The 27,252-nt window shown below is 36.9% G+C and overlaps 3 protein-coding genes and 1 long non-coding RNA gene across 4 annotated transcripts in view; 3 read left to right on the top strand and 1 right to left on the bottom strand.

The window, feature by feature from the left end:
• The window catches only part of LOC140180154 (uncharacterized), a 57,479-nt gene extending 49,633 nt beyond the window's left edge, over positions 1-7,846 (top strand). Inside the window, exon 9 of the mRNA XM_072220572.1 lies at positions 7,266-7,846. Within this exon, the coding sequence (XP_072076673.1) occupies positions 7,266-7,846 (581 nt within the window). The remainder of the gene's footprint in view (positions 1-7,265) is intronic.
• A 2,853-nt stretch (positions 7,847-10,699) lies between these two features.
• LOC140172929 (uncharacterized) lies at positions 10,700-14,527 on the top strand. The gene is made up of 3 exons (XR_003178579.3): positions 10,700-11,359; positions 11,474-11,591; positions 14,233-14,527. It is a non-coding gene; the product is annotated as an uncharacterized lncRNA (long non-coding RNA).
• A 305-nt stretch (positions 14,528-14,832) lies between these two features.
• Positions 14,833-20,965, top strand: LOC112754488 (subtilisin-like protease SBT4.15). Its single transcript, XM_025802145.3, has 11 exons — positions 14,833-15,401; positions 15,532-15,623; positions 15,830-15,927; positions 16,029-16,172; positions 16,248-16,353; positions 16,863-17,373; positions 18,045-18,145; positions 18,219-18,446; positions 19,226-19,334; positions 19,426-19,639; positions 20,156-20,965. Exons 1-11 carry the CDS (start codon positions 15,078-15,080, stop codon positions 20,695-20,697), a joined length of 2,469 nt encoding a protein of 822 aa, XP_025657930.2. The 5' UTR covers positions 14,833-15,077; the 3' UTR covers positions 20,698-20,965.
• Positions 20,966-21,091: 126 nt separating this feature from the next.
• On the bottom strand, positions 21,092-26,016 carry LOC112754487 (uncharacterized). Its single transcript, XM_025802143.3, has 6 exons — positions 25,431-26,016; positions 24,041-24,220; positions 23,892-23,969; positions 22,823-22,888; positions 22,466-22,531; positions 21,092-22,378 (listed from the first exon to the last, which is right to left on the bottom strand). Exons 1-6 carry the CDS (start codon positions 25,905-25,907, stop codon positions 21,500-21,502), a joined length of 1,746 nt encoding a protein of 581 aa, XP_025657928.1. The 5' UTR covers positions 25,908-26,016; the 3' UTR covers positions 21,092-21,499.
• Between the last annotated feature and the right edge of the window lie 1,236 nt (positions 26,017-27,252).

Here is a 27,252-nt window from a genome sequence, read left to right as displayed (position 1 = left end):
ATCACCTCATGTACTTCCACCTTGTTTCTGAGCATGATGCAATGGATCATGATGGCTCGGTCTATGGTCACTTCGGACCAATTGCTAGTAGGGATGATAAAGCGTTAGATAAATTCCAACCATTCTTTAGCTATGGGCTTGAGGTCAGGTCTTCTTAGTTGGATAGGCTTGCCTTGGGAATCCCTTTTTCACTGTGCTCCTTTCACACAAATATCTGAGAGTACTTGATCTATCCTTTGATCAAAATTGACTCTTCTAGTGTAAGGATGTGGGTCTCCTTGCATCAAAGGCAAGTTGAACGCCAACCTCACACTTTCCGGGCTAAAGTCTAAGATTCTCCCTTGGACCATGGTGCTCCAATTTTTAGGATGTGGGGTTCACACTAATGTCATATTTTTTTGTGACCCATGTATTAGCATAGAACTCTTGCACCATTAAGATTCTAACTTCTTGGATTGAAATGGTTAGGACTTCCCAACCTCTTCTCCAGATTTCATGTCGGATCTCTGGATACTTATTCTTCTTAAGCTTAAAAGGGACCTCAGGGATCACCTTTTTCTTTGCACTACTTTATAGAAGTTGTCTTGGCGGGCTTTGGTGATGAATCTCTCCATCTTCCAAGATTCGGAGGTGACGGCTACTGCCTTTCCTTTCCTCTTTCTAGAAGTTTCTCCGACCTTGGGTGCCATAAGTGGGAATGGAAAGCAAAAAGCAAGGCTTTTCCAACACCAAACTTAAAACTTTGCTCGTCCTCGAGTAAAAATAAACAAAAGAGAAGAATGGAGTAGAAGAAGAAGAAAATAGATGGAGATAGAGGGAGAAGAGCAATTTGGCCAAGTGAGGGATAAAGGTGTATGAGTAGTGTGTGAGATTAGTGGAATGAGGGGGATATTTATAGGGAGGGTATGGTGAGATTTTTGAATGAATGGGGGGAATTATGGGTGGAAAATTTTGAATTTTAGTGGGTGGGGGTTGGTGGGAGTTATGATAGTTTTGGAAAAGAGGTATGGATGTGATTGGTTGAGGGTTTATAGGGAAGAGTGTGTGGGAAAGTGTGAAAAGAAGAGAAAAGAAGGCGGGGTCGGTGAAGATGCTGTGGGACTCACTGGTCCTGAGAAGCTAGGGAATTCAAATTCCCTGCCCTCCTTATGGGCATTAAATGCCCAGCTTATGCTCCAAAGCTGGCGTTCAACACTAGCTTACTACTCCACTCAGGGTGTTCAATGCCCAGGAGGGACCTCTTTCTTGGCGTTCAACGCCAGGTCTTCTGTCTCTGTTGGGCGTTGAACGCCCAGACTCTACTCCAGGGCTGGCGTTCAACGCCAGTAATGTTACCTTTTGTGGGCGTTGAACGCCCATTCCTGCCATCTTGTCTGGCGTTCAACGCCAGCAAGACATGCACTCTAGGGTATTATGTTTCTATTTCTGAACGTTTCTATCTCTATTCTGACTAATGCACATGATCATGAGCCTAAAGAAAATAATTCAGAAAAATAAATTCAAAGAAAAACATAAAAATAATTATGGTTGGGTTGCCTCCCAACAAGCGTTTCTTTAACGTCAGTAGCTTGACGGTTAGCTCCTTACGGAGATGGATATGGGCTCAAAATTTTGTCCCTTACAGTGAACTTTCTTCCTGTCTTCTCATGGATGAGCTCCACATGCTCTAGAGACAAGATACGACTCACTGTATGTGGTATGACTGGTTTCTTGGTGAAGACAACTCTCATGCCAGGAGAGAGGCCTTCTGTGGGGATCTTTTTGTCCCTCCAGCCTTTAAGTACTTTCTTCTTAGTACCTTTGGTCTCAATGCTTGTTGATGGCTGTCCAACACCAAACTTAGAATTGGTGTCTAGGGGCTTAGTAAAGCTCTGCACTGAGAGAGATGGTTAGAACACTAAGTGTTGTACATTTATCTCTTTTTTCTTAGAGGGAAAGTTGGGGTGAGGCATCTTAAACAAGATGTGCTCCTCCCCTAGTTGTAAAATCAATTCTTCCTTTGCTACATCAATGATAGCATTGACAGTGGCTAGGAAAGGTCTTCCAAGGATGATGGATTTATCCTCATCTTCCCCAGTATCTAAGATTATGAAGTTTGCAGGGATGTAAAGGTCTTCAACCTTCACCAAGACATCCTTTACTAAGCCATATGCTTTTTTCATTGACTTGTCTGCCATCTCTAGTGAGATGTTTGCAGCTTGTACCTCAAAGATGCCCAATTTCTCCATCAAAGAGAGTGGCATGAGGTTTATACTTGATCCTAGGTCATACAAAGCCTTCTCAAAGGTCATGGTGCCTATGGTGCAAGGAATTAGGAAGCGTCCGGGATCCGGAAGCTTTTGAGGCAGCTTCTGCTGAACCAAAGCATTGAGTTCTTTGGTAAGCACTGGAGGTTCTTCCTCCATTGTCTTTACCCCAAATAACTTAGCATTTAGTTTCATGAGAGCTCCTAGGTACCGAGAAACTTGCTCTTCCCTAGTTTTCTCATCCTCATCAGAGGATGAGTATTCATCATGACTTATGAATTACAAGAGTGCTTGCAAGGGGACCTCTATGGTCTCTACAGGAGCCTTGGCTTCCTTTAATTCTTGGATAGGGACTTCATCAGTTGGTGTTGAATATTCAGTAGGGATACCCTTACTGGCATTCAACTCCACCTCTTGTGGCCTTTTAGCCATTGAATGCCTAGTGGGGACATCTTCACTAGCGTTTAATGCCAGTTTTTCAGCCAATTTGGGCATTGAATTCCCATTAAGGTCTTCCTTACTGGCGTTCAATGCCAGCTCTCGTGCCAGTTTGGGCATTGAACGCCTAGGAGGAACCTCCTTCCTGGCGTTCAACGCCATTAAAGGTGTAGCAATGGGCGTTGAATGCCCATTAGGGAGCTCATCATTGGTGTTCAACGCCAGATTACTCCCTTCAGATTCGGCCTCAGATTCAGTAGTCATGGCCTTGCACTCTTCTCTTGGGTTTACTTCAGTGTTACTAGGAAGAGTGTTAGGAGGAGTCTCAGGGATTCTCTTTCTTAGTTGACCAATTTGTACCTCCAAATTTCTGATGGAAGACCTTGTTTTAGTCATGAAACTATGAGTGGACTTAGAGAGGTTGGAGACTATAGTGACTAAGTCAGAAAGGCTCTGCTTAGGAGTCTCAATATGTTCCTGAGAAGATGGGAATGGTGGCCTATTGTTGAACCTATTTTGGGTTCTTCCACCTTGATTATTATTGAAGCCTTGCTGAGGCTTCTGTTGATCCTTCCATGAAAGGTGAGGATGGTTCCTCCATGAGGGGTTGTAGGTGTTTCCATAGGGTTCTCCCATGTAATTCACCTCCTCCATCATGGGTTGTTCAGGATCATAAGCTTCTCCTTCAGAGGAAGCTTCTTGAGTGCTGCCAGTTGCAGCTTGCATTCCAGTCAAATGTTGAGAGATCATATTGACTTGCTGGGTCAAGATCTTGTTCTGAGCCAATATGGCATTTAGAGTGTCAACTTTAAGAACTCCTTTCTTCTGAGCTACCTCATTATTTACAGGGTTTCTCTCATAAGTTTACATGAATTGGTTGTTTGCAACCATCTCAATGAGTTCTCTTGCTTCTACAGGCATTTTTTCAAGTGGAGTGATCCACCTGCAGAGCTGTCCAATGATATTCTGGACATCTCAGAGAGACCATCATAGAAGATGCCTAAGATAGATCATTCTAAGAGCATGTCTGAAGGACATCTCCTGATCAGTTGCTTGTATCTTTTCCAAGCTTTATAGAGGGATTCACCTTCTTTTTGTTTGAAGGTTTGAACTTCCACTCTGATTTTGCTCATCTTTTGAGGTGAAAAAAACTTGGTCAAGAAAGTATTGACCAATTTTTTCCAAGAGTCTAGGCTTTCCTTAGGTTGAGAGTCCAACCATATCGTAACTCTGTCTCTGACCGCAAAGAGAAAGGGCATAAGTTTGTAGACCTCAGGATCCACTCCATTGGTCTTAACAGTGTCACAAATTTGCAAGAATTCCAATAGAAATTGATGCGGATCTTCCAGTGAAAGTCCATGGAACTTACAATTCTGTTGCATTAGAGAGACTAATTGAGGCTTAAGCTCAAAGTTGTTTGCTCTAATGGTAGGTATGGAGATACTTCTTCCGTAGAAATCAGAAGTTGGTATGGTGTAGTCACCAAGAACCTTTCTTGCATCTCCTTCATTATTAGGCTCGGCTACCATATTTTCAGGTTCTTATTCGAAAATCTCTGTAAGGTTTTCTTCGGAGTGCTGTGCTTTAGCTTGTTGCAAACACTTCTTTAAAGCCCTCTCAGGTTCAGGATCAAGATTAAATAGAGGTTCTTTATTTCTGTTCCTACTCATAAATAAGAAAAGAAAGTAAAGAAAGAAAAAGAATAGGAGCTCTATGTTCAAGAACAGAGGACTCCTCAGTGAGATGTGAAGAAGAAAGAAGAATGGAGATAGAGAGAAGAGAAGAAGAATTCAAAAAATAGGGAAGAAGAATTAGAAGTAAAAAGAGAAAATATTTTTGTTTTTATTTTATTTATTAATTAAATTCAAAAATTAAAGCTAATTAACTAAAAAGATTTAAAAATTAAATAATGAATTTCGAAAAAGAAGAGAGAGAAATAGAGAAGATATTTTCGAAAATTAGAAGAGAGAAGAATTAGTTAGGAAGTTTTGAAAAAGAAAAAAGAGAAAACAAGTAACTAATTAAGGAAGATTTGAAAACAAGATAAGATAGAAGATTAGAAAAGATTTGAATTTAAAATTTAAAATTAGAAAAGATAAGATAGAAATTGAAAAGATTTGAAAAAGATTTGATTTTGAAAATTGAAATTAGGAAAGATAAGTTAAGAATTTGAAAAGATTTGAAAAAGATTTAAAAGAGATAAGATTTCAAATTTGATTTTTTTTGAAAAAGATTTGTTTTTGAAATTTGAAATTGAAATAAGATAAGATAAGATTTTTGAATTTTAAAGAAAGATAAAAAGATAAGACAGTAATTTGAAAAATATATGATTTTTTAAAAGATTTGATTTTGAAAATATTTGAATTTGAAATTTAAAAATAAGATAAGATAAGATAATGATTTTGAAATTAAAATTTGAAATTTTTGTTGATTTTTCTGAAAATTAAAGTAAAAAGATAGAAAAGATATTTTTTATTTTTTTGAATTAATGAAGAAAGAGAAAAATAACCAAAAGACACAAAACTTAAAATTTTTAGATCTAAAGACACTAGAATTTGAAAATTTTAAAGAAAAACACCTAAAGACACCAAACTTAAAAATTTAAAGATCAAAACAAAAAGAAAAACAAGAACAGTTTGAAGATCAAGAAGAACAACAAGAATAAACTCAAAAAATTCAAAGCAATTAAAGAACATGCAATGGACACCAAATTTAAATTTTGACACTAGACTCAAACAAAAGATACTATTTTTGAAAATTTTTTGAAAAGAAAGCAAGAAAATTCGAAAATTAACAAGAACAAGAACAAAGACTCAAACAAAAGATAAAGATTATTAAAGAAAAGAAAAAAATTTTGAAAAAATTTTGATTTTTTTTTTAGAAAAAGAAAATAAAAGACTCAAACAAAATTAAAAAGAATACTTGATCTAAGCAATAAAATAATCCGTTAGTTTGTTCAAACTCGAACAATCTCCGGCAACGGCGCCAAAAACTCGGTGCACGGATTCCCACACACCATACAACTGAACCAGTAGGTGCACTGGGTCGTCCAAGTAATACCTGAGGTGAGTCAGGGTCGATCCCACGAGGATTGTTGGCTTGGATCAAATAGTGGTAATCTTGTAAATCTTAGTTAGGCAGAAAGAAAAGTTGTTTAGTTGTTTAAATGCATAAAAGTAAAATAAAGATAATGTTACTCAGTAATTGTGAATCTAATGATAAGAAGATGGTTAAGGCTTCATAGATACTTTGTTCTTTTATATCAATACTTTCTTACTGTCTACTCCAACTGTGAATGATTTCTTCTATAGCAGGCTGTATGTGATCAACGCTGGTTTGAGCGGCCGCCCATCTTCCTCTAGGCTGAACACCAAGTTTAGTGCGCATCCAGTCTGAATGAGGGTGAAGCTCCTGCAGTTTATCCCCTTGGTGATCCTACTCAAAATGCCACAGATAAGGTCGAATCTTCTGGATCAGAGAATGCTGCGCCTCAATTCTAGCCTTTACCACAAAGACCCTAATCTCCCCATACCCCGGCTGAACTGATGTCTCGAGAAGTCTCTAACGAACTCGTGGATTAGCTGTCTAAGAGACGTATCCTCAAGCTAGTGATTCATTGATATCCGACGAAAGACGCTCGCTGAACCCATGTAGAATAGAGATAACTTTTGACGGTTCAACTCATTCATAAGGTTGAAGACCGAGGATACATCTTAGAAGAGAATCAAATACGAATTGAAATAGAACAGTAGTACTTTTATTAATCCATAAAAGTCAGCAGAGCTCCTAACCTTAACCTAGGAGGTTCAGTGACTCATGCTGATAGAAGAAATACAAAATGAAATGTAAGCGTAGGCAAGAGTCCCTAACAAGGGTGAAATCTTGTCTATATTTACTAATCTAATAACTAAGGATTCAGAAATATGATAGACTTAGGCTTGTAGTGCGAAAATCCACTTCCGAAGCCCACTTCTTGGGCGTTGAACGCCTGCTTGGGATACCTTTGTGGGCGTTGGACGCCAGCTGCTCCCTTTTGGGCGTCCAACGTCAGGAAGGAGTTAGGTGACTGGCGTTGAACTCCAGTTTTGGGCCTTCATCTCCAAAGATAAGTATGAACTATTATATATTGCTAGAAAGCCTTGGATGTTAGCTTTCCATAGCCGTTAAGAACGCTCCATTTGGATATCTGTTGCTTCAGAAATGCTTGCTTGAATGCACGGAGGTAAGATCCTGACATCATCTGCTACGCTTTCCTTGCCTCTGAATCAGACTTTGTCAAAATTCTCAGATTTCAGCTAGAAAAATACCTGAAATCACCATAAAACCAATGTTCTGAAAACCGGTTCAAAATGGCCGGTCGAACCGGTCAAACTGTGAACCAGTCATAAAGACGGTTCGAACAATAAGGAAAACTGTGAAATCTGGAAACCGGAGTTGAACCGGTGAACCGGCCGGTAACCGGTCGGTCGAACCGAATCGTGAACCGGCCAGTTTTTGAGCTTCGCAGCAAAACACTGCCGTTTGGAGCTCTGAAACCCTAAATCAATGAATCAATCCCTAATTTGGCAATTCCCTTCACAGTTCACACTTTCACTTTCACAGTTCACCTTCACCATTCTCATCGAGCTTCAGAGAGAAGTAGAGAACGCCATCACGATCTCACCGGCTCACACGGCCACACGGGTTCGCCATTGCGCAGTCATCTCCGTCGCGCAGGCACCTCCGTCGAGCGTTCACCTCCGTCGGGCAGTAACCTCATTCGACTTGTCACCTCCGTTGCGCAGTCAGCTCCTTTGAGGCTTCGACCAGTCACCTCTGGCAAGCAATCACTTCCTTCGACCAGTCACCACTCAGCGTCGCTGTCTGTCTCCCACTCTCCCTACTGGCCTACTGCATGTTCGGTTGAAGCGTTGAAGGTGCCTTCGAGCTCTGAGAGAAAGCCTTCGACTTCGAGCTCTGTCGCACAACCTTCGAAGCCTCCATCGAGCAGCAGCCATCTCAACCTTCGAAGCCACCGTCTACTCCACCACTCTTGCATTCTCTGTCTCCCTCGGTGTCTCTCGGTGTCTCTGTCTCCCTTGGTCACTCGGTGTCTCTGTCTCTGCCTCTCGGTGTCTTTGTCCCTCTCCGCAACCACAATCTCTTGCATGTTCTCTGGGTAATTTTTTTTATTATCTATGAATTTATGATTGAACTCTGATATAGTGAAGCTATGTGAACTCTGATATAGTGAAGTTCTGTCAACTCTGAATTTATGATTTACTGAAATAGTGAAGCTCTGAACTCTGATTCAAGTCATTCAACTGTGAACTGATATGGTGATATAGTGATTGAATAATTGTTTTTTTTTTTGTGAACTGTGAAGTGTGAACTGATATAGTGATATAGTGATTGAATAATTGATTGAATAATTGTTTGCCTGTTTCAACTGAACTAAGTTACTGATTCAGAACTGTGAACTTTGTATTGTTATTGGATTGGATTGTATTGTTATTGGAATGGATTGTTATTGCCTGTTTGCCTGTTTCAATTGAATAATTGGATTGGATTGTATTGTTATTGGATTGCTGGTAATGTTTAGGTATGTATTGTTGTTGTATTGTTATTGGATTGCTGGTAATGTTTAGGTATGGATGAATAATTATTGTTAGTTAAGCTGTGAACTTTGTTATTGTTACTTCACTTATTACCATCGCCGGCGCCAGCTCTGTTTCACCGGTCAGTGCTGTTCCCCCTTTTCCTCAGGATCTGCTCTGCTCTGTTCTATGCTTCTAGATTTCTTTGTTATTGGAATTTGATTTTATTTCTGGTTAGGATTGGTGATCTGAATCTTTTATTTAAAAATTATTTTTTGGTTCTTTGATTTTCAAGTTGCTTGCTGCTTCAATTTGAGGGGATTCTGAATTTTGGTTTAAACTGTGATTGAAGGTTCTTTGGTTTGGGTATTCTTTACTTTCCTGGAAGCTTAGCTTTTAATTTGTTGAGATCAAATTATTGTTTTCAACCTTGGTGATTTTTAGATATTCTTTTTTGTTGCTTTCTTTTTAAATGTTTCAATTGGTATTGTTGTGTTGTTGTTGTGATTTAAATATTCTTTTTAATTCTTTCTTTTTCTCGAATGCCCAATCAATGCTTGATTGATTGGCTTTGCTCACTGATTATATTTGATAGTAAATTTTAGATTTATAACTCTATCACTGCTTTATTGTCTGTTTGTATAGTTAAATTTTATTAAAGTTTCTTGAATTCGCACTATGTTACTGATTCAAAGTTTTTTTGAGTTTTGTTCATTGTTTGGTTGCACCGTCCCTGCTCTCGATCTCTGCCGACTTGCTGCCCCTCCTCTGTGTTGGAATTTTTTTTTGTTTCAGCTGTTGTGTTTTTGTTTCAGGTCCTGTTGTGTTTGTTGTGCAATACCTATCAATTTGTTTTACTTTTTGACTCAGCTACAGACAATATTTTCTATCTTTAACTTGTGCATTGTATATTTATATTAGACTATAATGATATTTTAATGTATTTATTTATATTTTATTTTTATTTTATTATAAAACAATTTTTTTGGTTCAACCACGATCAAACTGGTTGAACCTATGAACCAGTGAACAAGTAGCTAGAGCGGTTCGATGATCGGTTCGGTTTTCAGAACCTTGCATAAAACACAACAACACATAGTAGAATCCAAAAATGTGAATTTTGTACTAAAACCTATGAAAATATAATAAAACTTAAACAAAACATGCTAAAAACTATATAAAAATAATGGCAAAAAACGTATAAAATATCCGCTAATCAGTTCTCAATTATCATTTTTATACAAAGAATTTTCATATAAATAGTCATCTAAAATTTGATAAATCTTACTTTAAAAGAGATATAAAATTTCATGAAAAAAATAATTTATTTTTAAAATACATATTTCTTAAAATACATAGTAGATTGTAGAATAGCAGAAAAAAATTGAAATACATATCAAAAAAATTTTTTTACATCTAAAATATTTTGCAACACATCAGATTGTTTTCACAAAGCATGATTCTTGAGTTTTCTTCCTCCATGAGTTGGAATTAGAAATTTGGTTAGATAAGATTAATGATCAAATTAGTCTTTAAAAGATAAATTACCTTTTAAATTTGTTTCTAAAAAATTTTGTTAGTCAAATTTATTATTTAAAAATTATAAATTAATATTTTTGTCCTTCTGTCACTCAATTAATAATTTTTATCAAAATTGACGATATAGAACGTTAACTGATAGCATATATGATACTTAGCATGTCTAATTAGACGTTGAACTAATATATTTATGAAAATCTATCAATTTTGTGTATTTTACTAATTATATAAAATCTAATCCTAATTTAACTTAACGTCACTAAATTAATAGATTTTCATAAATATATTTATTTAATATTTAATTGAATATTGTAAAACTCCGAATTTTTTAAAATTAGATTTATAATTTATTATATTTATTTAAGATTATATTCTCAAAAATTTTTATATATAAGTTTGCAATTTCTTATTTTTAATTTAGAGTTTTAATAATTAAAAAATAATAAAAATTTTATATATACGTTAATTTGAATATTTAAATTTTAAATTTTATTTTATGAATAAAAAAATTAATTTAATTATTTTTAATTTGTGAATTAGAATATTTATTTAAAAATAATTTATAAATTTATGAATAAATAATATTTTTTTAAAAATAATTTTAAAAGATTAAAATCAATTTTCAATTAACAATTATTGCTCTATACCCTAATTGTATTATGAAAAAGTCTAGGAGGCCAGTAACTTTTGTGTTTTCTGGCCAGTACTTAACTATCAAAATAAAAGTGAGTAATCTCTCACCATTAAATATAATCTCATACCATTAAAAACATTATTAATGACCAATTAATAGTTATAAAACACCAAAATTACTAACCCTAACCTTCTTTTTGTATTATTATTATTTGTTTCCAAAAACAAATCCTAATTTACTAAACACTCCCCAAAACCTTTATGCCTAACATTTTCATTCTCTTCAACCGCCACAACCCCCTCCCTTTTCTTCCTAAACGCACACACACACCCATGGAGAGGAGAGAGCACGAGAGAGTTGAGAAGGGAGAGAGGGAGCCACGCCCTGCTACCGTCCAGTCCGTCTCGCCACCGTCGCCGTTGAGCGCTACCTGCACTGCTATTCATGCCCGCCGATCCCTTATTCAGCCGCCGTCGTTATTGTCGAGAGAAGGACGTCGTCGACGCTGGAGGAAGGAAGAACCACGTGAGAGCCAGGAGAGGAGGGAGCCTCTGCTACGTCACCGTAGTGCCTCCATCACTGCCGAACCGCCTTGCTGCTGCTAGCTCCGCCGCGTCTGGTTGCCGTCGAGGGAACCGTCACCGTCGCGACTGTGGGCATGGGCTTCGAAGGGAAGAGAACGCGATGACGAGAGGAGGAGCTGTGTCCCGCTTCTGCCACCATTGTCGCGCTCCACGGCCGCGCCAGGTCATCGTTGTTGTGGTCAGAAGCCGCCGCCGTCGCCGTCGCCGTTTGGGTCTGCCGTGGGGAGGAGCAGCGCTGACGTTGCCGGAAATCAGCTGCTGGAACCTCTGCTAGCTTGCCCTGTGCTGCTGCTTTGTCACCGGAGCTACCGTTGCTCCATCCTTTGAATTCCTTGTAGTACAGTGAGTTTTCTTGTCCCGAAACTCTTACCCGTTGTTATTCTGTTATAAGTTACTGTGGTCTTTGCCACGTTGGTACATTAGGATCAAGTTTCGGTTATTGCATGTCACGTTTAGAGTTGCGGTTGTTGCTGCGAAGGTGGAATGGAGTTATGGTTGCGGCCGCCGCTATTGTGGGCCAGGAGAAAAATGAGTTTCGACGCATTTTATGACTTTTGGGTTTTGACTATTCGAGGTAGGAGCTTTCTCTTAAACTTATTTTACTTTCAAGAATTTTTACAAGTCGATATTAATGCGAAAAATATACTTTTATGATTACGTGAGTCTTATAAATTGAATTGAATTATTTTGGGCAAATGTGATTGTTTACCTGATTGATTTACTGATTAAATGAGAATGATTGGTTAGTGGTTGCCTGATAACACTATGTTTGTTTTAGGATTGAAATATGATGAGTAATTTATAAAGTTGGGGTTTAATGATTAAGCTGGTTTCTTAATTGGTTTCTGAATTGTGATAAAATGATTATTGAGAGTTTGGACATGTTTTGATAATTGCGGCTAAATGATTGTGATTGATGGGATTGGTTGCTTGAGTTGAATTGGTGTTGTGATAATGAGTTACTGAAAATGATTTAATATTGGAATTGGTTTGATTTAATGGAAAGGATTTGAGATTTGGAAATGATTTGAAATGATTTGATATTGAAATTGGTTTGGAATTGGTTTGAATTTGAGAAATGGTTTGGTTGGGACCCGAGCAGAATGGCATAGTCCGAATTTTGGATGAGATGTCGAAAATTTTATAAGTTTTTAAGTAAAATTAAATCATTGGGATTGATTGGTGAAATGAAATGGTCTTTAAGTCTCTTTTGGAGAAAAGTCTTGAACTAAAGAAATGAGTTTTTGTTTGTTTAATTTTGGTTTAAGGATTATGTTTTTTAGGACTTTTAGGGAAAACTAACGTAATAGAAGTGAATTGGAGATTTAACTTACTTTGGTTTGGTTAATTATAAAAAGGATTATGATTTGGGTATTTAATTGAATTGAAAATGAGTTTTAGTGAATTGATATGAATTAAAGAGTGGTGTTTTGAGGATTTTAATGAAAAATAAAGTAAGGTAAGTGTGAATTTGAAAATAAAGGATTTTTCGAGTCTTTGAGAAAAAGTTTTGGAGCTTGAAAGAGAAGTTAAAGTATTCGAAATTTTATTTAGCAAAATGGAATGATTTCTGAGTCAGCGAGTCCTCTGGGAATGTTTTGAACTTAAGAATGAAATTGAAATCGATTTTGGAAACTTGTTTAACTTCAAAATGAGTTTATTTGATTGATTCTAATTACAGAGTTACGATTTGAGGACTTCAAAGAACTTAAAGTAATGAGATTGATTTTTGAGAAATTCGTAAGTGCGATAAAAGAAAAAGTTTTATGTCGAGTGAATGCTTGACTACCATTTTGAGCTGTTAAACTTCTCCGGTGAGTTGTAAACTCCCGTAATCTCCGTATGGTGTATGAGAACCAGTTTAAAATCTCTGAATGTGCTAGGGGTGGATATAACAGATTAAGTTGAGTAATTTTTCCAATAAGAATCTTGTTAAATGTAATATGATTAAAGTATGTGATATTAATTGATTGCCTGGCAAGAACGGTGGTGCCATCCCACTTGCTCAGTGTGTTGTGAATTTGTGGAGATGGTGGTTTTATCCCGCTCACGGTGAGGATGGTGGTGTTATTCCACTCGCGGTTTGACGACTATTATTCTCGTGATAAATATAAATATAAACACTTATGGTGCCGATTATGATTATGATTATGATTGAGTTTGATTATGATTCTGAGCATGATTGATTGTGAATATTATTGAAATGTCATTACTGAATTAGCAAGCATGGTTGTTTATCCCGCTTGCATGGTAAGGTTTGGGTGTTATCCCATTTGCATGATATGATTTTGAGCACAGTCTCGTGAGGACGGCAATATGTAATGCTCACTTGAGATGTTGTGCATACGACTCAGTGGAGACGGCGATACGTAACGCCCACTTGAAATCGTTTTGGCACTGGGCAAGGATGGATGTCTCATCCCGCTTGTCCATGGTTGCGCAGTGGGGACGGCGATGCATAACACCCACTTTCTCTCGGATGAAAGGTGAGATGGCACTCTCCGTTGATGTGTGATGGCACTCTTCGTTATTTGGCACAATTTATACCTCTAGGAGAAGGTGAGACGGCACTCTCCATTGAGATAATGGTACCATGATTTGTATAATTTCTCCTGGGGATGCGCACGAGAGACCGATCCGGGATGTCAACCGGATTTAGTGTCGGGTTTGGCAGATAGCTGACACGTGAGCTCATGGCCAGTAGGACAGACATGCATCATACTGCATGTGTTTGCATTTGCTTGGGTCTGCATAATTGCTTGGTTTGCCTAATTGACATCCTGTTAACTGCTAATTGTACTACTTGTTACACTTGTTCGTTTGTGCAATTGTTTAACTGTCTATGTGATTGGGACTTGTGGTTTCGGATTGTCGTAGTTTGCGTATATGTTGGGCCAGAGGCCGTGATGTGATATTGTTTTGGGCTGGAAGCTGTGATTTAGTTATGTTATATTAGATGAATCAGCGGTGAGTTTGGTGAAATTGCTTCTTTGGTATATGTAGTGAAATGCTATGATATATATTTGTTTTGATTGGAGTTTTTATTAGTTGAAATATAAATTTGAATTTTTGCTAATCAACTGTTGATCGGTAAGATTCATAAGACGAGCGATGATCACTACGGTTGAAATATATCCTCTTATGACAATTTCTAAAATTCCTTTGGTGAGACCTTGTGGTTAGGTTCTCACCCCCTACAACCCTCTGTTTTTCAGGAAATGGACGAAAAACCTGCAAAGACCTTTCTAAGTATTTCGGTTATGCTGTATCTGTTTTAATGCCTTAGTTATTATTTTCCCTCCCTATTATTTATTATTATATCTTGTAGAGAGGGATAGGAGTTGTAATGAGATATGTATAAAGTTTGGGATGTTATTTGTATGAAGGTTTCTTATTTTTATATTTGTGCGCGCGTGGACGCGCCCGCGCCGCTCTGTAATTGAAGTGTATGTATGCATGATTGTATAATAAAAGAAAATAAAAAATATTTCCAGTTTTTAGCACAAAGTAAAATGCAATGTGGTTCTTCAGTTTAGAGGCTTCCAATACGTAAAGATATATTTAAAGTCGTTGTAATACTCTTCGCTATCAGAGTGATGTAGTCGGAAGTATGACATTCTAGTAGTAAGAGTATTATAAATATACTAGGTGTCATATATGATGTGACATGTGAGTTAATCTTTTATACTATCAATCAATCGTTGATGAAAATCGTTAATTAAGTGATTAAAAAATAAAAATAATTAATTTATAATTTAGAAAGACCGATTTAATTGATAATATCTTTTAAAAACACATACATTTAAAAAAAAAATCATTTTTTAAGGATTAATTTAACTGATTAGTTAATTACTCCATCCTTATCATTGTTACCAAGTCTTTGCTTGATTCACGGGCGCGGCTACTGAAACTAATCGTACATTGACTGAAGCACGTCGGTAAAATGGTAATAATGGCCATTACTTAAAACCATTTAAGATCCAAAATCCAAGCAGCCAAATTCTCATCTCTGATCTTCTGTTCTGTTCGATTCTGAAACCCTACTGATCCTCAGCAGAAAATGTTAGTCAATTCTTGTCACATTCCAACATATGCGCCCTGCGCTGTTGCAGCATATACGTGCAAGAAAATTAATTCATTAGTTTATAAGCCATTTCTTTTCTTTTTTGTAGAAACAAACTATCGTGGATATTGGATAGCAGTGACTAACTTCGGACATTATTGTTTTCTGTTTTACACCACGACGCACACTGTTTTTAGAGGGGGAAAAAAAAAGGGTAATGCAATTATGATGTCACAGAATTTGCCACTGCCACTACTACTTCTCTTTTGTTTCTTTTGCTCACCCATACTTATCCAAGGATCAAATCAAGATGAAAGAAAGGTAATAAGATCATCCTTCCAAATGAAGGAGATCATTTTTATTTGCTGTTGCATTTGGTTTTTGTGGGGTACCACATTATTGCTAATGGCATTAATTTATAATGGTTCTCACACTAATTGGTTTCTAACAGCCGTACATTGTATACATGGGAGAATTACCAGAGACAAGAAGTTATGCCGTGGAAGACCACCACCATAATCTACTGACTGCAGCGATTGGAAAGTAAATAATCTTAATTAGGCAGTGAATCTTACATAATATGTTACGTTACACTTCTTGGTTTTAGAATAACCGTCAATTTAGATAATATAAACCCACGTTACAAAATCCATATCACATAGATTGTGTTTTAAATATCATTTTATTCAAGCTAACAGTTGCTTTAAATAATAGAGTAATTCATCAACGTTTCTTGTTATATTCCACAGCAAGAAATTAGCGAGAGTGTCGAAAATACATAGCTATGGAAAGAGCTTCAACGGATTCGTTGCGCGACTTTTGCCACATGAAGCAAAGAAACTGCAAGGTAATAATGATGGTAACATTTAGTCACAGAACTAGTGTATAGTTAATCCATCAATGTGTTTGATGTTAATTCGCATTATTATGTTTATGATGCATGCACAGAGGAGGAGAATGTGGTATCTGTGTTCCCAAACACACGGCAAAAACTACACACGACAAGGTCTTGGGATTTCATAGGAATGACCAAGAAAGTGAAGAGACGCAGCAACATAGAGAGCCACATCATTGTGGGTGTGCTAGATACAGGTAACACTAGTAACTTAGTAAGGAAGAAATTAAAAAATAATGGATGATGAAAAAGTGTTGGCTCTATTGAAACAGGAATATGGGTTGATTGCCCCAGTTTCAACGATAAAGGGTATGGACCTCCACCACGACGATGGAAGGGCAAATGTGTTACGGGAGCCAACTTCACTGCTTGCAACAAGTATGCATATATTTTCACTTAATATCTATCTCTATCTATTAATTAATAATTGATTACAGTAGATTATGTATGCACTAAGCTAGAGTGGATAAAAGAAACATTTTTTTTAAATTAATTTGAAGACCACTATTCAAATAAAGATATTTTTATATAAAAATAATAATTGAGATATTGACAGTGTTATATTAATAGTTTAGTCAAATATATTAAATTGTTTAAAAAATTTTATAATTATTAGTTTCATACAAATATCTTCATGTGAATGATTACTTAATTTAGTCTATATACTTCATATTTTTATAATTCACGAGAAAAAATGTAGCCATCAATGTTAAAATTTAATTATTAGAATCATACAACAAGCTATTATGCTTATTAGTTTTTGAATGGATGATCCAAGGTTTACTAATTTTCTATAATATTCCGTTTTGTAGAATAATTAAGCCCATTGTGATGGAAATTTTTGCATGGGTTTTCATACAACGTTGACTCCATTCTCCCATGTGCAGCAAGGTGATCGGAGCAAAATACTTCAACCTGGACCCAGTCAGCCAAATGCCCGACAACATCAGCCCGGCGGACGACCAGGGCCACGGCACTCACACTTCCTCCACGGCTGCGGGCGTAGCCGTGGAGGATGCAAGCCTCTACGGCATTGGCAAAGGCACTGCACGTGGTGGCGTCCCGTCTGCCCGCATTGCCATGTACAAGGTTTGCTGGACTGTTGGATGCAGCGACATGGACATGCTTGCCGGCTTCGACGAGGCCATTGCTGATGGCGTCAATTTAATTTCGGTCTCAATTGGAGGGCCTTCCAGGGAGTTCTTCAATGACCCTATTGCAATTGGTGCATTCCATGCTATGAAGAGAGGGATTCTCACTTCTTGCTCTGCCGGCAATGACGGTCCTCACCTTTCCACTGTTGAGAATGTTGCTCCTTGGATACTGACGGTGGCTGCTTCCACCGTTGATAGACAGTTCACGACGGTGGTATCCTTGGGGAATGGCAAGAACACCACAGTGAGTACTACTAATTAGCATATATTCAACTTTAATTTATTGGTAATTTAATTTATCGGTAATGTTAAGAAGATAATAACTAAAATTACCTTATTTAATATAGCATCTATCATTACATATTTATCATATCTAAAATCCAATATAAATTATTCTAGTGGTTAGCTCACTAGTCTCCTCAAGCAAGCGTCGCGGATTCGAATCCCGCCTTGTATATGTAGCATTTGATTGGTTAACGACAAACCCTTAATTAAAATCCGATTCACCACAGATTAGATCTTAGTCTATTGGGTTGGGGATACCATGAGAAACAAAATTTATCACATCTAAAATTACATAATTATTTTAGCGGTAATTTACAAATGCTAAATAAAGTATCTAGAATGTCTGGGTTGATTTTCTATTATTGTCCAAACATTATTGTAATTCTATACTCTCTGTAACTAACGAGAAATTCTTGTATCGTATTAAAAGGAAAATAGTGTTATTCTGGCTTATTAATCCATCTATTTATAAGTTAAATGTATGTAATAATAACAGATGCAGATGATAAGTACTTACATTCTAGCTAAAAGGTAATAGATAATTGGATGCACAAAAATTACTTTCCAAAAAATCTTAATTAAGCACTGAGTGGTTATTACAAGTAGCTTATTTGGAAGTTTGTTTTGTAGGGACTATCTATCAATACCTTTTGCCCCGAGCAAAAGATGTACCCGTTGACTAATGGAGTGCTTGCTGCTAACGGAACTGGAGATGGCTATGGCAATCCAATGTATTGTTACTGAACCCTGATGCGATTTAAAAGAACTTGTGTATTTATCTAATAATAAATTATTATGATGCAGTTCTTGTGATTATGGGACATTACAGAAGGACAAGGTGCAGGGAAAGATAGTGTACTGCCTAGGGGGAATGGGTAATCAAGACTTGATCATCAAAGAATTGGGTGGAGCAGGGACTATCATAGGCCTTGATAACAGAATAGATGACTCCTACAACGTAGTTATTCCAGCTACGTTTGTTGAAGCCAATACTGATGGCAGAGACATTGATCTCTACATCAATTCCACAAAGTACGTTTACCCTCAAAATCCTCTTAATTCAAAACTGCCCACATTACACTATGTGATTACTAGTGAAATTTTAAATTACAAGAATTTGGATATGCGGTTAGGATGGCTCTAATTAGAGAACCAATACATTTCCAACAATCAGCCAACAATTTCTTTCCGTCAACAGGAGAAAGAGAGAAAAGAAAAAGAGAGTAAAAAAAGCATTTATATAAAAAATGCTATTTGCACATCAAAATTAGCTAATATGTATTTGTATACAAATATATGTGTAGTTTAATTACACTTTTAGTAAAATTGCAAATTGGTCCCTACATTTTAAAAGTTTGTAATTGGGTCTTTAAAGAAAATTAAAATTTGTAATTTAGTTCCGTCGTTCAAAAAGTGTTTGATTTAACAGAATATTCTCAGCATTTTCTCTATTTTAATAGAATATTCTCAGCATATGCTGAGAATATTCTGTTAAATTAACACTTTTTGAACGGTAAGGACTAAATTGCAAATTTTAGTTCTTTTTAGGGACCCAATTACAAACTTTTAAAGTGTAGGAACTAATTTATAATTTCACTAAAAGTGTAAGGACCAAATGTGTAATTTAATCTTTAATTTATTTTTAATGTGTATTTTATATATTAATATATATTCTATGATGGCTGATTTTGGTTGGTGATTTTGATGTATACCTAGCAGCTGAATTTATTATTTATATATATCATCACTCTTTTTAAGTAACGATAAAAATTCACTAACTTGAGGGAACCTATGCGAAAATTTGATATCAGGGATGCTACAGCAGTGATACACAAGACAACGAGTACAAAGATCCCTGCTCCATTTGTTGCTTCTTTCTCATCAAGAGGCCCTCAATTTATCAACCCAAACATCCTCAAGGTGATTCTTGTCCACGTCCCTATCTTGCAACCATGCGTTTGATTTTGCTTGGTTGGTTTCTAAACTTGTTTACATTGAATATATTGCAAAGCCTGACTTGGCTGCTCCAGGACAAGACATTCTGGCTGCATTTTCCAAATTGGCAACAATAACAGGGTACCCTCAAGACTCACGTTATGAAGTTTATAATATATTATCAGGGACATCAATGGCTTCCCCACATGCCATTGGAGCTGCTGCCTATGTCAAATCTTTCCACCCTGATTGGAGCCCTGCTGCAATTAAATCAGCCCTCATGACCACTGGTGAGAATTTCCTATCCAACACCTGACAAGTAAAGTAACATTTTTAGGTTTTATAATTTCAAAGCCTTTTCTTTGTTTACTTTTTAAGAGTGTTTTTAATTAAATTACAATGACAATTTTGATAAAATACACACACATAAGTATGTCCATATATTTTAAAAGTTGCATATCTAACTAGAAATGAAAATTTTCTCGAATGCTTTTGAACGAGTTAGAAAAGGTTCTTATTCTAATGCATATTAAAAATGTCTAGAGATACGGAAAAAGTAAATGCAATATTTTGTGGGTCTCCTCTTTATTTTTCTTTATTTTTTTTTGTGTTTATTCTGTATACTATTTACGGTTTCAATTTGTCTATGAATGTGAATCTAAAAACCCTATACCCTAAAAGGGTATACTTCCCCTTTAAAAGCGAATTCAAACGCACTATAATTACAACGAAAAAAACTATTTATTCTTTGGTGCATCACACTAAATTTTATTTCCTAATCCAACATTTTCATCTCCACGATTCAGCTACCCCCTTGAAAACAAGCGATAATTTCTCGGAGCTGGCAGCTGGGGCAGGACAGATAAACCCAGCTGGAGCAGTTCATCCTGGCTTAGTTTATGACATTAGAATTGACTCCTATGTCGCCTTCCTATGCAAGCAAGGCTACAACGCCACCAACATTGGCATGCTTATAGGAACCAAGAATTTTGACTGCGCAAGCGCCAAGCTCGCGCAAGGCACCGATGGACTCAACTACCCCACCGTGCATCTCCAGCTTATGTCTGCTAATGAAAAGATTTCCGCAGTCTTTCATCGGAGAGTGACTAATGTAGGATATGGGACCGCAACATATAAAGCTAAAGTTACAGCACCTGAGGGTGTTTCAGTTCAGGTGATCCCAGATACGTTGGTGTTTAGTGGATTGCATCAAGAGCTGTCGTTTAAAGTTGTCTTAAAGGGGCCACCAATGGCGAACGAGACACGGGTGTCGACTGGATCAATTGAATGGCAAGATTCTAAACACAACGTCAGAAGTCTCATACTCGTATACAAACCAATGTTGTAAAGCGGCAGAAGGCACATTTCAAAACATAGGATTTCATAACTTATGTATTTAGTCCCGAACAGTTCTGATATTTTGCTTTCATTGTAAACATTTAGGTTAGTTATATGGTTTAGCCTAATGAATTTTAGTGCACGAATGATCAAATCTTTCTGCTTGCGAATTGTGAACGACATGAACCCATGCATCACTCCATTTTTTCTCCCTATCGGTCTGTTAACAGATGATAACCATTCTAATTAAGTTGTTTGCAGCAAGAACGTTTGTTGAGCCATATCACCGGGTGCGGGTGAAACGGGACACTTGAACATTGCTAAATTGCTGGCGGAAATGCGCTCCTAAAATGGACCAACCGTTATGTTAAATAACTTTTAAAAGTAATATGACTCAGACTTGGTGATTGTACAAGGCATGCAATAAATAGGATTAACTGCTCAAAGCCTTAAACATAGTAAAGTTCGAGAATCCGGATGATAATATCTAATCGACTACCAATAAAACAACTCAGCTGGTTTCGCTACTTCACAAAACCAACGATCCCACTTTTTCTCTTCCCTTGGGAGGATAATCCTCCCAGTAAGGAATTTGATAACAGAGAAGGAAAGCGTGTAAAAAACCCATACAAAAAAAAGGCTTAAACTCTACCAAAGTGCTATATATGTTTTGGTCTTCATTCTGGTCCCTCAACGGTCAACGGATATAGTTAACATGTACTCGCCTTAATTTTTCCATCAGGTCATAAGCAGGTGCGAACTGTGAAAGCTAGTAATGGTGCACATTTGATCCATAAGATTATATTGAGAAGTCAACAATGCATTCCGGACTGTCGGTTATGGATGCTCTTAAACCTAGTTAGTTCTTTTCTCCTCTTTCTTGCCTCTGCCGCAGCAACAGCATCCACTACATTTTTACCTGAGCATAAGACTTTTGTTTGTTGCTTTTCCTGCGGAGAAGTTGCAGTGTGAGATGTTGTTGAAGACAGAGATAACTTAGGAACAGAATGTAGTTGAAGCTCGAGGTCGTGTTCTTGTTCTTGCTCTTGCTTGACAGCAGATACATGCCCATTATGATCAAGTGAAGGTCCATGGAAGTTCCCTATAATGTGACTTCCAGTTTTCTGCTCAGCTCCATTCAATGGAAACATTATAGTTGTGTGGCCAGCATCATGAGTTGATCTGGCCTCTGTCCACCCAGAAGCTACAGTTTTAGCTTTCATTGGTAGATCTGGTTGATAATCCACAGTTGCCGCTGTATTCAAAGACAAAGAAGAACTACACTGTTTACCTAGAGAAAGTTCATCTCGTTTATCAATTAGGCCAATGGAAGGTGGGGCTGGTTGTCCATTTCCAAAATCTGGAAGAGGGAATAACCAGGGACATGGTACCATGTATAATGGATTTTGTGTCCTATTGTCATTTGCAAGGCTATTTTGCTTGTGAAATGAGCCGGTCTCAGAAGAGCACGGCAGAGAAACAGTAGGCGGAACGGGAATGGAACTAAATGGTTGATGTTGTACTTGAACTGGATTAGAAGACTGAATGATGGGAGGCCAAAATAATTGTGTAACTGGAAAATGGTTACAAACGAACCATGGGGCATTACCAGATAAATTTGTTACCTCGGCCATAGATGATTCCTGTTCAACAGGAGCTTTGTCTACCTCACTGTTTATTGTCTTGGCTATCTGCAAACGGAACCCAGTATTTATCTACTAGTTTTGCAAGCAAGAAGATTATGCTCTTGTGAATCTCTTAATAGCAGAATATCTTACTTGTGCCTTTAAATGCTTATTTGTAGTCTCCAAAGACTGATACTCTTTCAAAGCCATTTCCTTCTCCTTGTCACCAGAAATTTTATAAATGTGGAGTGAAGATCAGACAAACATCCAATAATAATAATAATAATATCTTAGAGAGTGCCTCATCCATGAAAATGAAGAAAAGTGGTGAACAATACCGTACCTCAACTATGCTAGATGTACACAAAAATTAACCACTAAAATCAGTCACCAGAGTAGAATACATATTGGAATACAAAATATACATTAAAAATAAATTAAATTATACATGTATTTGTACACAAATACGTGATGGCTGATTTTGGTGTATAACTAACATATTTGCCGTACCTTCTTCAGGTTTTCGTTCTCCAACACTAAATTGGAAGCTTTTCTGGTTAAATCTTCGCACAGAGCCTGAAGCAAACCAACAAACAAACATGAAAAAAAAAAATAAACTACTCAATCTTCCAAATAAACAATAACCCGTCAGAACAATTAGACACTTGCAAGAATACTTCTTTCTTTTTCTCTGTTCTCTTCTATGTCAGTTTAGAAATATCCGTGTATCAGGTGTCTTCTATATTTACTCATTTACACAAGTAATATGGAACGAAATCTACAGTGTCACCTTTACATAGAAATTAAACTGTCTATAAATCGAAATTTTCATGTGAAAGTTATGCTTGAAAGGTTTTGCTAATTAAAAGGATAGATTACCTTGCATAATACATAGCATGCCAATATTGCATTTATTCCAAATAGGCATACCAATACAGACATTACTCACTTACATCACAGATATGGTTTTATATTTAGTTTTGATGACTTCTTTAGTTTGGGAATGAAGGACGTATCACATTTATTTAAAACTAGGTTTCTGCATGCCCAACTATTAATATAATCAAAATAAGACTTGTTATTGTTACTATGCGCTATGGGAAAGTACATGCATAACCACGTTAACTTCAGGTCACATATCACGCCCATTTATGGTTCATTACCAACAATGATGCTTCATGTAATTTGCATTCTAAAGTTTCTGTCATTTTGGTTACTGGCACACAAGGACTGTGGCTATTCTCCACGTTTGAAGGATGTTAAAATAAATAATTGCTGTTCTGGACTGTGGATACATTCATTTGCCTCAAGAAATGTGTAGATCATCATCAATTAATAGTGTGAATCAATAATGTCCAATTAACTGTGTCAGAGAGGGAATGAATAATAAATCAGCTAATGTAAAGATCCTTCCTGAAATGGAAGAAATGATAAAAAAGAACAGGCAATATAAGTTGACAAATAAACTACGTGGTCAACAATAAAACATGAAGCCAAGATTGGTAGTACTGCAAAACACACCAAGCATTGGCTAAGAGCGTGTTTGGTCAAGATTTTATGCAGTCTATAAGCAAAACACCTGTCTACGACGGATTGTCTGCCTAGCTGACTCTCTATTTGCCAATATTCTGCGAATCCTCCGTGCTTCTTTTTCTTCCTAAACAAACAGCCAATTAGATTTCAAGTGCCAAACCAATGCAGTGGAGGAAAATTCAAGCTTTCTTATACCTCAGTTAAATTACGCCTTGACTTGCTGCAGCGAACCGCAGAGTAACTAGTAGTCTTCAGTGAATCAGCATCCTGCTCCATCTTCATATGTCTTGCACAGTCATCCTGCCTCCCTTCTCTTTGTTCAGAATTACAAGCAACTGATCGTTCATCTAGCTGCTGGCGTGCAATAGCTTCTCCCTGCCAAAATTAAACCAACAAAGCTGGTTGGTAAAATGTGGTGTTAACAAAAACAGTATTATTAAAAGGGAAATACAACATATTAGATCAATATTGGTCATCAAATTGGAGGAAGAATAAGAATGCAACATTATCCAGGGCTGTCTACTTTTTTGTAGCTGTTTTTATGAATAGTTTCTCGTTGTATGAAGCCTTTTTCCAAATTGTACTATTTCTAAATTCTACATGAAATGTTACAACTTGGTAATACTCTTGATTAAAGGGTGTGTTCTACAGTTAATTGACTTATCCATTTTCATTCAAAGTAAAAAGAAAGAATAAATTAAATGATTTATCCAAGTTAAGTGAAGTTATTTGTTTTTTTCTTCCAGAAAATGTAGGGGCAAGATTGTTTATCAATAATAAGCAATAATACTAGAATAAGGAAATCATAAGGAGATGCAGAAAGTTTACTTAGGCATGACACACTTCACCAAGGCTGTGTTTTGAAGTGAAGCTGGGATTGAGAAATATTATAAAAAATTGAAACTTAGTCCCATTCCCCGTCCCCTGTCCTAGTCCCAAGAAAGAAACAACCGCAACTTAAACGACGTCATAGATTGATAGCCCCGAATATTCATATATTATAATAACAAAATATATATAATTTAGGTTACAAATTCTATACATATTTTAACTGGTTTTCTTCAAATGGACGAAGCTAGCTATGATGAAATTGCTATTGTGCCCTTGAGCTTTTCTCCTTTTGCATGTTTCCTAAATTTAACAAACATGAAAGGTTAAATCCACACACTAAAAAGAGACTACGCATTCTTCTTCATCTCTAAATAAGGTTAAGGAATTGCACCCCAATACCAATCTCGTTCATAATCGTGTTCTTTTCTTAGATAACAGTTTTGATCAATTATGGAAAACTAATCCGACTTCACACGTCAGAAACTTGAAATAGTAATAGTAACTTGACTCAGCTTCACTTCGTTCGTTGGCATAAGGAATAAATTGATTAATGTTATTTCCCATATAGTTTATCTGTATTTGTTGTTGACGCGTGCTTCTATAGTAATATTTATTTTTTCAAAATATTGACTATTTCTCATGCGTTTAACTGTTAAATTCTGATTAGATTCTCGTGATTAAATAAAATCAAAGAGTATATAATCAAGTAATTAGTTAACAGAGAAAACAAAGTCGTTAAAAACAAAACACTAACCCCGGAGGGAGGGGCAGAGCGGGAGAGATCCAAGTGCGAGTGGCGCATGAAGTGTGGTGCGTCAGGGAAACGAGAGCCGGTGGTCTCGCGCATGGCGAGGTGCGCCAAGTCGGCGAGAGTCTCTGCCGCTTCAATTTCCGTCTTAACGAGGTGATCCGCACAGTGCTCCTCCCACGCAGACGAAGAAGACGACCGCTTATCTGTTTCCATCCCCTCCACGGTGAAACAAACAACAGAAAAAAAAAAGTGTAACCGTGCAAAGGTGGTGAAGTGAAAGAGATAGTGCGAGGGAAGAACCGAACAAATAAAGAGTGTGAGGGAGAGAGGGGAGGAAATGGAATGGTATGTATGAGTTTGTTCAGTGGCTACCGGAAGAGCGGAGGGCCACAAGGAGTGTGCGAGTGCCACGTGTTTTATATTCACAAGTGGACATCTTCGATAATAAGCGGCCATGTATCTTGGACTGCCACGTTTCATTCAGCTTGCCCACGTAGGAGATCTGACGCACTTGCAATTTTCCAAAAGTCGGCTTATTCCTTCCCTTCTTTTCTTGCCTCCTCAGTCCTTCCCCTTCATTCCAGTTTCCACCTTCAGTCATACATTACTCAAAATACCTTTTCAGACTATAATAGTGTCAATTCAAAGTATCTGGACTAAAATTTCAGAAATTAAAAAATTATATATTTTGGCGTCTCATCATCTTCTTTAACGCAAAAAAACTCCAACACTCAAATTACTTTAATATCCTTGAAGTAAAGAGAGTGAAATGAGTGTCTTGTTCTTTTGTTCTTCCGTCTTCAGTTAGAAACTTTAATTTATAGTCCCTGGAGGTGAATTATCCGTTGTTTATTTTCGAGATCTTAGGAACGTTCGAAATATGGGGAAGAAGTTTCTTACGGTGGACAGTTATCATTTTTTAATTTGTTTAATTTCACCGAGGTGTAACTCAGTTTTGCCGTTGTATTTGAGATACGGAAGATAGCCCTCAAATTTTTTTTTCAAGATATGAAATTTTATTAATAAATTGTAATAAAGTAATATTAGTCCATGTTTGAACTCTAGCAAGGATAAGGTGGGCATTAACCCAAAGAAAAAGCATGAGAATAACCTAAAAAGAAATAAAAAGGAAAACTAACAATAACTTGTCTTAAGGTGAAATTCTTCGTTTATATTGTGTGCCTCTTCCCAAATAGCAGCCGGTTCACTCCTTTTGCCATAAAAAAGCCATTGTTTCTAGATATCCAAATCCTCCATAGCACCATCGCAAGAAGATTTCGTTGCTTCTTATTAAAACTCTCTTGTTTTATCTTTACCTGCATCTCCCTCCACTAATTGCCAAAACTATCCTCTGCATCCACTCTATTTGGACTGTTGAACAAGAACCCCATGTGATTCCACACTTGCCGCGAGTAAATGCAATTAAGCAAACAGTGGGTCAAAGTCTCGTCCTCCATTTCGCATCTTGGGCATATCGCAGGGACAGCTTGAATGCGGGTGTGCAGTCGGTGCCTCACCGGAAAACCATTATGGAGAGCTTTCTAGGTAAAGACCTTAACTTTAGCTGGACAGTCAAGATCCCAAATCGAATTCCATATATTTTTGTCTCCGAAAATTGGTGGAAGACGTTCGAGTGGCGGGTGAAAAAAATTGAAGCATACCTCATATCCTAATCTTACAGAGTAAGAACCCCTTTTTCTCTGTACCAAATCAAGTTATCTTTTTTTTAATGTTTATTTGAAGTATTTCCTGTGTAATTTCTGATGTGAAGTTGTTGGCTATAAGATGCTCATTCTAATTACCTTCCTCAATGATGAGTTGAGAG

This window comes from Arachis hypogaea, chromosome 16 (genome assembly GCF_003086295.3).
Source record: "Arachis hypogaea cultivar Tifrunner chromosome 16, arahy.Tifrunner.gnm2.J5K5, whole genome shotgun sequence".
Lineage (NCBI taxonomy): Eukaryota > Viridiplantae > Streptophyta > Magnoliopsida > Fabales > Fabaceae > Arachis > Arachis hypogaea.
Note: the sequence above shows the minus strand (reverse complement) of the source record. Positions and strands in the feature narration are given on the sequence as shown.